Source organism: Barbus barbus (assembly GCF_936440315.1).
Source record: "Barbus barbus genome assembly, chromosome: 30".
Classification (NCBI taxonomy): Eukaryota; Metazoa; Chordata; class Actinopteri; order Cypriniformes; family Cyprinidae; genus Barbus; species Barbus barbus.
In genome coordinates, this window is record NC_136758.1 from 19,735,843 (window position 1) to 19,749,555 (window position 13,713).

The 13,713-nt window shown below is 35.4% G+C and overlaps 1 protein-coding gene across 2 annotated transcripts; it reads right to left on the reverse strand.

Annotated features, from left to right (window-relative positions):
- Positions 1 to 327: 327 nt before the first annotated feature.
- On the reverse strand, positions 328 to 11,943 carry LOC306850104 (ectonucleoside triphosphate diphosphohydrolase 6-like). Of its 2 annotated transcripts, none has more exons than XM_079385547.1 (14): positions 11,767 to 11,943; positions 10,771 to 11,072; positions 9,531 to 9,607; positions 9,272 to 9,415; positions 8,854 to 8,929; positions 6,522 to 6,557; positions 6,224 to 6,312; positions 5,075 to 5,154; positions 3,629 to 3,693; positions 3,049 to 3,147; positions 2,782 to 2,922; positions 2,593 to 2,649; positions 1,646 to 1,761; positions 328 to 1,461 (listed from the first exon to the last, which is right to left on the reverse strand). In XM_079385547.1, the coding sequence occupies exons 1-14, from the start codon at positions 11,787 to 11,789 to the stop codon at positions 1,369 to 1,371; spliced, it is 1,398 nt and encodes a 465-aa protein (XP_079241673.1). In that variant the 5' UTR covers positions 11,790 to 11,943; the 3' UTR covers positions 328 to 1,368. The 2 variants fall into 2 exon arrangements, with proteins under 2 accessions (XP_079241673.1, XP_079241672.1); XM_079385546.1 differs by having other exon boundaries at positions 3,049 to 3,150.
- Positions 11,944 to 13,713: the final 1,770 nt, after the last annotated feature.

A 13,713-nucleotide genomic window follows, 5' to 3' on the forward strand; every position in this document is an offset into this window, starting at 1 on the left:
CCCAATGTGCATATTAGCCTACTATCCATCCTAAATTCTGTGACTGGTCGTTTTCAATATTTTTTAGGGCAGATAGGGTGGATAGTACGCACATTGGGACGCATGGTGAATACTGCACGTATGTATGCGAGTAGTTGACATGCAGAGACAAAGAATTCTTGATTTAAATCTATTTTTAAACAATTATTATATACTTTTTTATATTATGCAAGGTGACCTTGAGTGTCTCGAAAGGTGGCAATAAATAAAACAACAAACAAATTGCACAGAAAACTTATGTTCCTGAAGACCAGGCACAAGTTGCTGAAAGGAGATCACACAAGAGGTAATATTAATGCAGTTAATTATTTTATGGGGTTCAGAGAGGAATTGCTGTGGGCAAAAAACACTGTGTTTTCATACTGTTTTCAATATTTATACACAACGGCTTCAACTGCCATGGGGAGATTGCCATCACTTGCCCCTTAGGCTTCCCAGAGATACATGTTACTTCAGGTACACAGACAAGGAAAAGGAAAATCATATTGTGTAAAAGCAATACAGATTTGGAAATGAATTGCACTTTCTAAAAACCTCATCCTATGAGTAACACAGAGTAATAAATTGTGACATTTGGGCTGCCCATTGTGTGCCCAACCGCCTGCAGGCTTTAATGCTGTGACACCTGCTGGTGCCAGTAAAGAACAGCAGCAAGTCTGAAGAGGTGAAAGATGTGATGGGAGCACACACAAGACAGACCACATCCTGTTGTCTCACTTTATGACCTTCTTGTGAACTTTATGTGCAATAACACTTTTTAAATACTTCACACAGAGCACAGTTTTCAACTTTTTTAGATTATATTTATATGGCATTTTATATAAACATAGGAAATATGTTTAATAATGGCACATTTAGTTTATAACTACAAGAGAAAAGTACACAGTAACAGCTCTGGTTTGTTTTTCTTCCATCTGAGAGTAGATAACATATATTAAGTACATGATTTGTTTGAACATACTGTGTAATATATTAAATCAAACTAGAAGCTAGAGAATAATTAAATATAAAATAAAAATGAAATAACTTGAACTTTGAGCTTGAGACAATCAAGTGTTTTTGATCAGTTTTATATAATTAACCCTGACTAAAACGATTCTGACACACTGTAAACACCCAAACCAGTATAGATATTTTTACCTTCACACATAGCTTAACATACTAGTAGGAAAACAGAAACATTCAGAAAGTCAGAGGTATGTATAAAAACTCACATTGTGAATAACAAAATGGCAAATACAATCAATGTTGATATTTTTCCCAGAGCATTAAAATCAGTCAGTGCTTTACTGGGTTGTAGAGTGGTACAAATGTTGCGAGTGTCTGTTTTCAGCACGACCCTTGCTTACGGAGTGACTCTATGCAATGGAAAGTGGCACCGAGGGCCCAGCTAGTCTCCACGTTATTTATTTGTCTTGCCAGCTGAAATTCAAACAGAACAATAGAGTTAAACAAAAATCACAGCATCACTATTGTTCTTTAAAATATTACAGATAAATCCCATACTCCTGCAGTTAACATGTTGCAATCTGTATCCAAAAGTCACAACGAATTAACTATTTCACAGTTCTTTTAAGTCAGGAATCATTAATCAAGAGTAGCACACCTTCAGCTCTTTATCAGGAGGGAAGTCAAGCTCCTGAAGAAGTACCGAGATGTAGGTCAGATCCAAACACAGGAACGGACTCTCCTTTATTCCTCCAGCTGCCATGTTATTGCACACTGGAGCAAAAGAGAGTTAGTTAATGTTTTGTTAAGCAAAATTATATTTATAATATTATTTATATTATATTTATGCATTCGGCAGATGCTTTTATCCAAAGCGACCACATTCAAGGTACACATTTACATTTGATCAGTTCGGAGTATGACTAATAATCTAATATTATAGTAATAATGACACCATGACATGTTATTTCTTTTGCAGAACTGGAAATTCTACACGGCCTACTTCAAAAATTTGGGATCTGTACTTTTTTTGTGTGTGTTTTTTTTTCCTGAAAGAAATCTCTCATACTCACCAATGCTACATTTATTTAATAAAAAATACAGCGAAAACAGTAATATTGAGAAGTATTATTCTAATTTAAAATATGTTTTCTATTTTAATATATTTTAACATTTAAAATGTATTCCTATGATGGCAAAGCTCAGTTTTTAGCAGCCATTACTCCAGTCTTCAGTGTCACATGATACTTCAGAAATCAGTCTAATAATATTCTAAAACAATGATCATTATTAATCTTGAAAACAGGTGTGCTTATTAATATTTTTGTGGAAACCTGATATGATTTTTGTTCAGGATTCCTTGACGAATATAAGGTAGAAAGAATGGCGTTTATTTAAAATGATTTTTTTTTTTTAAACAATGCAAAGGTTTTTTATTACTCTTGATCCATTTAGGCATCCTTGTTTAATAAAAGATTTCTTTCTCAAAAAAAATAAATTACTGACCCAAGTTTTAAAATGATAGTATACATATTACATTTGTCAGATACTGACATCATAAAATCAGACAAATAAACCTACATTCTGTTACAAGAACACACTTACCTTTTTTAGCACCTTCAATGTAATCACTGACTCTGAAAGACCCCCCTGTGCTTTCATCTGAATCAGAGACAGAAAGTGAATGAGTGAAATTAAAGTTCAACTCATTGTTTGTTACTCTTAAATCAAAAAAAAAAAAAAAAAAAAAAGTTTGACTCAAATCAAATGACAGCAACCAGGCTAATCTCATACCAATGAGGCCCAGATCCACAGCCCTGTCGTAGTAATAGGAGAACGCATAGAAGTCCATGTCTTTTACTCCCTCAATTTTTCTCACGCGTTTGTAGATAATCTTTTCCACTTTTGTAAGGCAAGTCTCATAGATGGGCTCCCCTATAAGAGAGCACACACAAGTGAATATAAAATCAAATATCATATTATAATGATACAATTCTGGGGAGTAAAACTGAATGTATATAGAATTGAACATACAAAAACCAGGCAGAGTGTTTTTCATACCTGCTTTCTGCCCTTTAACAGTGTAGAGTACTTCAGCATGCTCCCACTGTCCAGAGTAATCTTGGGCTAGACATGGACTAACCAGCTCTCGGGGTCCTGCTACTGAAAATACACACACAGCAATCAAATGATGTATTTATGCACATCACAGCATTTTTACTGCTACTATGTGGAATAACCGTGACACTGCTGGAGGACAAATCCAAACACGAGCTCTGCAGGGCCACCTGGTGGCCAAACACACACACAAAAACTGCACATGCATGTCTTTGCTCATAATAACCTTAGAACCCACTCAGAGTGAAGCGGGCTTCACTTATACAACGGACAAAACTATAAACAAAGAAATCTGATTACATTTGTTTGTAGTGTACTAAATGTAAATCTCTGTAGTAAACTGCAGGCGGAAGCTATTGCACTGATAGCAGTTTCTCTCTCTGGCCTCAGCTAAATCAGTGCAACAGCTGGCCACCAAGGAATTAATCTTCAGTGCGTTATTAAGAGATTAGATAATGGCTTATTTATCGAGCGAATGAGGTCTTTAAAAGCCAAAGATGAAGAGAGATTGTGGACCACATACAAGGCTGTCCTTCAATCCCTCCTAACACAGCAAGTCTGGCTGACATCAACCCCAGGCCAAGGTAACTACAGAGAAAGAGAAAATACATTAAAAAGAATGAACATACAAAACACAAATATTTTATATAGAAATTAAAATATATATGCACATATTATAACATTACTATAAATATGAAACATTTCAGCATTTCATATGAGAGTATGAGATATGAGAATTGCACACTTCTGAAGCAACTGTCATACATCATAAGTGATGCCACATCCAATCCTCACCACCATCTTGCCTTTTAAATGTCAATGAGCACAGACTTTGCTTGGTTGGTCCCTGCTGGAGGTTTTGTTGTGTCAAATCTCCTGCCATGAATAACTAGTAATTCTAGTAATCTGGAGATGAGTCCCGCGATGGGATTGTAATTGGAGGCTTGTGTGATTACGCTCTAATCAGGAGTGCGAGGCGAGGCGAACACACACTGCCTCAAACACTTGTGCTGCCCGCACTAAACACTGAGCTCACATAACCTCGAAAGCCCTGGACACCCCTGACCAAACACAGGAATCAATGGGCGGCGGTGTCAAACATCGGGCAGAGGTTTCACCCTAGTGCTAGAGGACTGCAAGTCACGTAACATCACTGGAAAAAGCCACAGAGAAAGATGAAGTCTTTAAAAGGATGGAGTAATATGGTAATACTGTATTTCTGAGTGTTAAGGATTCTTCAGTGAGATGGAACGAAGACCAGCCTGAGGAATGCATGATATTGTCTCAGTTATTGGCTCAAACTGAGTGAGAAAAAAAAAACAAAAAAATTAATATCCACTTTTGTTGCTGTACAATTAATAATGTTGTGATGCCTAAATTCAGCTGTAGCATAAAAAAATAATAGATTTATTATTTAATTTAACAAAATAACATAGAATTTTACTATTGGGAATTTATTCTGGTCATTTATTGACTAGAAATTATTATTTTTCTCTGACTGCTCAGTGAGATGACAAAAATACATCTGGCATTATTTTTTAAATGTTAAAATGTTTTTCAGAAGTAGGGGTGTGCGGACAAAAATTATGTCTTGACTCTTGATTTCTTGGAGGGATTTTTTTAGTTAATGATAATTTAACAATATTTTGTGAAGTGTGTTTTTGTTCTTGTACCTTGGCTGGTTTAGGCCTGTCACGGGAAAAAGATGACAGTAGGTGGTGGCAAGTCCGCCAGTAGGTGGTGGCAAGTCCTTAATTCATTGAATCATTCATTCAAACGATTCATTCAAATTGGCCGATTCATTTAGAAATGTCTTTATGAATGGATTGAATCCTTGACTCAAATGAGTTGTTCAAAAACTGCTTCAGCTTTGTCTGGAAATATTTTCCTTGGCGAAAACAGAAAAAAACCCCAGACAATATAGTCTCTAAAATGTAAGACCCACTTTACAAATATCCACTCACTTTACCTGTATGAGTAGAGAGCGTGACTCATGTTGAACATCTGGAACGATGTCACGTAATCAATGGGTAAGGTCTGGATGGCTTTCTGCACAGGAACAAAACACAAACAAGCAAACATTGATACATTAAAAGTTGCTCTCTTCACTTCATAAAGGGTTAGTTCACCCAAAAATGTTCACCATCATATTCTTTGGTTATTTTTGGTGTTTTTTGGCGCAAAAAAAAGTATTCTCGTAGCTTCATAAAATTACAGTTGAACCACTGATGTCTCTTGGACCATTTTGTCGATGTTCTTGGTACCTTTCTGGACCTTACACGTGGTAGGACCCTTGCTGTCTATGGAGGGTCAGAGAGACTCTCGGATTTCATAAAAAATATCTTAAGTTGTGTTCCGCAGATTAAAAAAAAGGTTTTACAGGTTTGGAACGACATGAGGGTGAGTAATTGATGATAGAATTTTCATTTTTGGGTGGACTAACCCTTTAAGTGGGAATTTGGTAGAATGACAAATATTACATTTATTCATTTAGCGGACTGTTTTATCCAAAGCGACTTACAATTGAGGAATACAACAAGTGATTTATCATAGAGAGGCAAATAAACATAGGAAGTGCTCGTAATTCAGACATTGTTCAGATTAGTAAAAGCTAGACCGGGAGGGATTACAGAAAGTGAAAGCAAAGGTTTTTTTACTCTTCTAGGGTGTATTAATCTCATCATAGACTGCTTCCGCAAGGTTCTTGTCCAGTATACTTATTTAATACAACATTAATCAGCAATTGCCTACTGTGGCCATTTTAAGTACATACTATTTATTTAACACAATATCTGTCGGCAACTAAGGTCCTGCAGGGCAGTTCTCATCTGAGCTCATGTTTGGAACTAAAGCTCTCAGAGAAACTGTGTAATGACATGATAAATTGGTCCTCAATCCCCCTGTACAAGACCTGACCTAGTTCAAGACCAAGAATCTCTCTAACTCTCTCAGCCCAATGTACAACAATCTTTATTTACCAGGCCTATAGGATTAGCAGGACATTTGCGGATTAATGCACAGGATGGGAGACCATCACGGTAGTTTGTTAGGAATGTCATGGCTTCATTAGCAGGAGGATACAGCTATATGTGCATATATATGCATGTAAATGGCTTACTTCATCCTGCAGAGCAAAGGTGATCTGGGTCGAGCCCCCTCCTAAATCCAGCATGCCTACTGTAGCAGTCTCAGTACCATGAAGAACACCTATGAGAGGTAGAGAGGTTTTTTACAGCACTTTAACTAATAATACTAAGATCAAACCAAACATTGTCAAGCAACAGTAAAAAAACAAACCAAACAAAACAAAAATGGCATGTAGGCAGGGAAATAAATTTGTGTCCAGATTAATCGGTTGTTCTTTTGTTCTGTTGCTGATGTCAGGAAATATTACGTGACTACTAAAATTTGCTTACCTAATAAAAAGTTGATGGTAATCCATGCTGACATGCCTGTGTAAATACAAATGTGCATTTTAGAACAAGAATTCTGCATAACACCATTGACCATATAAAGTCAAATTTTCCTTGAACCTTTTAGATAAAAGATTTTAATGTACTATAAAAAAATACTAGTTTCATGGTACAAAATGTCATCCCAGCCCAAAAAGAACATCTACTGAAGCTAAGCTTAAAAAAATAAATATTGTTTTGAACATGTGAAATGTTGTCATATTGGTCAAAATGTCCCAACCTCAGGAACTAGCAGCAGACATTTTTTATTTATCAAGATGAAATAAGTCTGACTGTAAGAGTTTGTGTAGCACATTTCAGCACACATCTTTGAGACTCCACTTTGCAAGAGGTTATCATTAAAGGATGGGGAAAATTTTCATAAATATCCTGAAGGCACAGCAGCTTAAAAAAAAACAGACTTTAATTTTAAGGGCCAGAAACCAACAGTATGGCCAACTTTATCAGTGTGCATTTAGGTATAAAAAAAAACAAGAAAAAGATCATCATATGACACCTTTAAAGTATAACAACTCAAAGCTACTCTACCATTCCAAAGTTTGGGGAAGGTAGGATTTTTTAAATGTTTTTGAAAGAGCCTCTTATGCTCGCCTAGGGTGCATTTTATTTGAAAACAGTAAAATGCTCATGAAAAACAGTAAAAAGTCAATTTATTTGAAAACAGTGTCACATGATCCTTCAGAAATCATGCTGATTTGCTGCTAAAGAAACATTTCTTTTTATTAGCAATGCTGAAAACATTTGTGCTGCCAAATATTTTAGTGGAAACCATGATACATATTTTTCAGTATTCTTAGATGGATAAAAGCATATATTTCTTTCATAACATTATAAATGTCTTCGCTGTCACTTTTGATTAACACAAAAGCATTCTCACTGAATAAAAGTATTAATTTCTTTAAAAAAAAGAAATCTGACCAGAATGTCTGAACCATAGTGTACAACATATGCTGGTGAATTTAAAGAGTTTAGCATTAACATAAAGTTAAGGTCCAGCTAGATCGCAAAGACTCTCTGAGTGAGTGCATCATCGGATCTTTATGCTAAAACTCTATGTTTGTTTTGAATGCAGGTTGCATCTTAAAGTAAGGGGCTTTAGCCCTCACTTAGTGTCTATAAACTCCATCCCTGCCGTCTCCCTCACACATACCACTTACGCACAGCATTAACAATAAATCTGTATGATTTGCTGTGATGGACTAATCTGGTTGGGTAAGCTTGTGCGTTCAGGAGAGTTCAGACTCGCACTGATAATGAGACTCAGATTATCCGGTTATGGGACCTGCGGAGTTTAAGTATTAATTTTACAACAAAATCTCAAATATGATTTGCTACCCATTAAGCAAAAAGAACTTGTATATCAACAAAAAAGTAGTATCAACTTGGCTTTTGCTAAACACTAGAATTGACTGCATAGCAAATTAATGGGTGCTAATCTGTTTGCTGAGATTATAGTGCACACGGGACATTATCCCCTGGGCTCATTATTACTTGTGTGAACTATTTTAAAGGATTGGATTAAAGTCCCATATACGCATTATCCATCGTTAATATACACACAGCTCAAGCTATTACTGAAGAAAATTTCAATTTACAACTTTTATCTTTCAGGCAGGAGTGCAAATGCTTGACCGCAGTGACCAGAGGCTTTTGACGAGCTAGAGATGTACAGTAACATCTGCAAAACACTGCAACATTACAATCATTTGTTTGAATAGAAACTGTAAACTACCCCTACTTTTCCTTTTTTTTTTTTTTTACCATCTTTAGTAACAATGGTATTTTGGTGGGAAATATATTTACTGCAGTGTTATTTCAGTGTTATTCATACAAAAGTATTTAATAACATTTTGAATTAGCTTTTGTTTTCAATTTAAGTTTAGTTATTTTGTTATGTACTTTTGTCTTTTTTGGGGCCGATATATTAATGTTACAAACATATATTATTAAGGTCTTTATTTTTTAATCTTTATTATTTAAGTCTTTATTTTCAAATTAGACTTAAAATGAAAGTGCTACTACTATTCTGAAAAATATTTTAATATTAATTATTCAAATACTCTGTCAAAATACAGTAATCAAAAGCATTGTATTGTTAAATGGAATACATGCTTAAAAAGTGACTGTGGAAATTCAATCAGGGTAGACACAGTAGGTTACGCAATGCTGAAAAGTTGCAGTACAATCTATTACAATTTCAAAATAAGTGCTCTTTTTATTACGAACCTGACATTATTAACTTACAGTATGGCAAAGAAGTAATTGATATAAGTACCTTCATCTGTGCCATCCATGATTGACACACTGTCTGGTCTAAACAGGAACAAGGATTCGCTAAACACCTCCCTCACCTGCAGAAAAGAGATTTTGGATTTAACATGGGCATAGCATGACATGTTACAGATACTGAAAACTGTGACATAATTAGGAAATACTAAAAGGACAGGCTAAATAAGAAATGCCTGAAGGCATAGCTCTCTTCTCAATAACCTTTAACACACGTCTATAATCCTTACTGAATTTAAAAAAAATAAACAATAGATTTTACTGCACCCTTGAAAATTTACTTTTGCTTTGGAACTGTGCATCACAGCATTTCTAATGTTACTGTGTCATTTAAAACCTCCCAAAATTAAATTGTAGTATTAAAACTATATAGTGAATGTTCACTTGGCGACTGATGGTTCTCTGACCTTGTCCAGCAGGATCGTGGCCTTTTCACCAGGCAGCAATCTGAGCCCTGCTGTGGCTCTGAGCATGAGCGGGGAAGAACTCCATAATGTCTCAGGAACAGTGTCTTTAGCAACATTTAACAGTTCCAACAGTCCTTCCTTACTCTGTAAAACAACATTAATATAATCATTAAACTGCAGACAAAATGATACTATCACAACCCTGAGGAATTTGTGATGGGTTCACAATTATAAAACTTGAACACATTTTCCTGGTTACCTTTTCTGGGTCATCAGCGTATGCAGACAGTCCAGGTTTTATAGCTCTAAATGTCTCATGGGCTAATTTAGGAGCTTCTGTTAACACATAAAGATTTTAAAAACAAACTTTTGACACTTTTGTAGTGTTTATATAAAAAGACATTCATAAATGTACATTCCACATGGCTTGTATCATATCAACCTTTGCATAATAAACATAAACAAATGTTTCAGCCTCCATAAAATCCAACCATACTCTCCAGCATGACCGTTGACCCATGAGGCTTAGCTAGGATGTGAATGTGCATGTGTGTGCATGAGAGAGTGTGCCTAATAGCATAGACTACATGCTGTCCATTATAATATGACAATCTTAGGTTTAACAAAATAATTCTAAAGCAGCACTTAACTGATTTAGCTCTGAATTGGGATGCGATAACTAAGCCATTAGACGATCAGTGCTGTGCTAGGCAGTAAACCTAATATCTGTGGATAATGCCCACACAGTCAACATATACATGGTTTTTACTATAGTAATACTATGGTATTTGGCAGTCAGGTAATATAATAAATAATTAGGTGAGTAAGCATTACGGTATTTCTATGACAGCCACAAATGTCAAAATACGTTTTTGGCTACTACTAGTTTTCAAATACCTGTTTGTTTTATATTATATATATATATATAATATAAAACAAACAGGTATTTGAAATATATATATACCAGCCAATACAAAAATTAACCACCATAACCATAATTTCCTCCAAAATATCATAGCTATATTTATTGATACTACCATAAAAATCATCATCAGTTAATTTTTTCAGTGAGTTTTACCCTTTACCATTGACTTTAGTAACTATGTATTTTGGTGGAAAATATATTTAGTGCTATTTTATTATTATTTATAAACTATTATAGTATTTTTTGTGCCTTTGTTCTTTTTATTACTATTTTTTAACATTTCAATTTAGCTTTATTTTTATTTCAGTTTGGTAATTTTAGTTTTTCATCTAACATTGACATTTTATTTTAATTCAGCTTTGTATCAATTAACAAAAATATTTTTTGAAGTTTTAGTTAATAATAATAACACTGCTTGCTAGTTTGTTGTTATACATATTTAAAGTTACCGGACTACATTTACGGAAGAAAACTCTGTAGTCATTATTATGAAAAAGCTCTTGTTATGAGGAAAATTTGGCAGTGTTTCTCTAAGTGGACTGAAATGGACTAGTGGACTCGAATACCTACATACCATTTGGCTCAATCTGAAATTTGAAGATGTGAATCCGGGTTCCAGTGCTTCCAGCATCAAACATAATACCGTACTGGAAATTTTCACTGACCACCTGAGCTGAGGTCGACTGTTTATGGGTGTCCATCCTATACTGGGGCAGCTGGTCAGATGCTGGTGGTTTGGAGTCATCATAATGGCGTTTGACGTAGGTGAGGTAGACCACCAGGCAGCCCACAAACATAAAGACGAAAGCTAGCTTTGGGAACCTCATAATGGCAGCCAGAGGTTCATGATGTGGAGTCAATTTCCAAATGCAGCACCTCCAGAATAATAATAATAAAAGAGTTTTAATTTGCTATAAGACAAACAAGTATGAAATATCACTCACCCAGCTGACCTACAACTAACAAAGAATTACATGTAACGTTAGACATATTTATATACCTGTTATAACGCAATACATGAATAATTTAAATATAGGGCCTATAACAAATTCTACTTACATTCTGCCACAACTATGATATGTCAACTTCATCACACAATATGTAAATAACAGTTTTTTGTTTCGTAGATAACTGATTTTAATTAGTTCCTACTAGTACCTAGAAACACCTGAAAACAAACAGCTGCTACATAATATATTGCTTTATATGAAAAATACGGTTATTTTGTCAACATCGACAGTGACGAAAGTTCAATAGATATAGCTGCAGTTATACATTTAAGTGAATTATAGATTTGCCAATATTTATAATCAATATTTAACACATTAATTTTGTATCTGTCTGTGTTGACCCAGGTATTTGGGCGATATAAGCGGACACACACAAGAAAAGAAAATACTAGAGATGCCCCTAAGCAGATATGGTGAGCATAATAATACAAAATAACAACTTTATACTTCACTTTTACTTTATTAAAATGAAATGTTGTCTCATTTCTCAAGAATATTGTGAGTATCAATCTCAATATTATGAGTCAACAATGTAGTAAATATATTTGAGACCATTATACCTAGCTCTCTGTGGAAAGATCATACTCCTTCGAGTGCAAGTCGTATTTTCGGTGTCGATGAATACCCATGATGAGATTTTGACACGGTATTCCCTTTAAATGATTGTCAAAACTCTTCCTGTCTCGTTTTGATTACGTCTGTAACGTCCAGCGTGGAGATGACGTGGAGCGCATGTCACGTGTTCCAATGATACACATTGGAACTATTTTCGATAGACAGACTCATAATTGTAGTTTATGATGAATCTGCTTAAATGTTTTTGTTAGGTTGCTGTTTGTTTGTTTTTGTTGCTGTCATTCAGAAACATGGCTTTTCATGCCACTGCTGCCATCTTTTTGTATTCTATCTATTTGTTTTCTTTTATACAATTAACAAAAGCAAAAAAGGCCTCTAACACTAGCTTACTCTATTATTTTTCTATTCTGTTTTCTTTTTATTATATAATTTAAAAAAAACCTTGCTACGTGTGCGTTGTTAAGCTAACTGAGACTTGTTATAGCACTTGCATATCATTTGCTCTTTTGTTGATTTTGATTGCTTCCATTGTCCTCATTTGTAAGTCACTTTGGATAAAAGCATCTGCTAAATGACTAAATGTAAATGTTTGCCAAAAACTAACATGATTAATGCTATTGATTATTATTTTTTTACATTTAGATTGTAAGAAAAGATTGTAATTCGTTCACTGATACTTTTCCCCTTTATTATTCCCATTCGAGTCCCTTAGTTTTGGTTGAGAAAAGCAATTCACTAAAATGAAATCCCAAGGAAAGTAGCCTAATTGGCTCTGAATTGCTGTATCCAAAAATGTTCCACTCACATATAATGGTTTTGCTTATAATTTGAATCCGCTGATTCATTTTATTTGAGCAGATTTCATCTGAATCGAGTTAAGTAGACATTATGTGGCCCAAAAAAGCATTTGGTTACTTATTTCAGTGGATTAGAAAACAAAATATAAAAGCAGTGGCATTAGTCTGAATATGTCTTAGTTTTGAACAGTACACCTATTGTTTTATGATTTACAACCACACAATCTTCTGTTAAAGAAATGTTTTGAAAATAAATGTGTGCTTGTTATAAGAGCAACAGGTTCTGCACAAATGCTTTAAAGTTGCCATTTTCAGCCCATTTCCACTATTTAATGCTTCCCTCTTAAACCCTCCTGAGACCCAGAGAGCCAATTACAGTTTCATTGTGCTGGTTTCAATATGGCACCAGCTGGTCTCTCCACCATGGCCCTATGAGTTTTGTTAAAGTTTACCAGGCTGTGGCAGCTATACATGACCTGTGGCGCATCTCCATTCATTACCTTAATTAACCATCATTAGGCCTGCTATATGGGACAATCTGTGGTTCCCTCCTACACTTTCTCATGCAACATGTGACGCCCCAATCTGAGCGCGAATTTCAGCCAATGAGTGACCCATAATGAGGGGGATGGAGATGGTTTTGATGATATTCATTTGGCGCTTCCCATTGAGTGCGTCTGCGAGCACAGTGCGAGCTTGAAAGGACCATATGCTCTCATTTTACGTGCATGTATGTGTATGAGTGTATCTATATAGGACACAAGGTCCTACAGGGGTGAGGGGCAATGGCCCGCCTAATATAAGACCATTCTCACTTATCAAAAATCAGTGTGGGCGGACAGCTTTGAGGGGGAAGGGGACGATGGCCATCCCTCCAAACTGTTGCACTCTGACCGCCCCCCTCAAAGAGCAATGCATACATGACTTCCCCCATTATATCTTAAACAGTCATTACAGATGTAGCAGAAAGCACTGCAGCAGAAAGCACAACCACTCCTCCTTGTCCCGCTCAGCCCTGAATAAATGAGCTGATCTCTGTCTTTTCACTCACCAATAATGGGCTGAGCGGCAGTTTGCATACTGCACAGAGTTTCTAAAGAACTGAGAGAGAAAAAAGGAAAGGAAGATCAACAA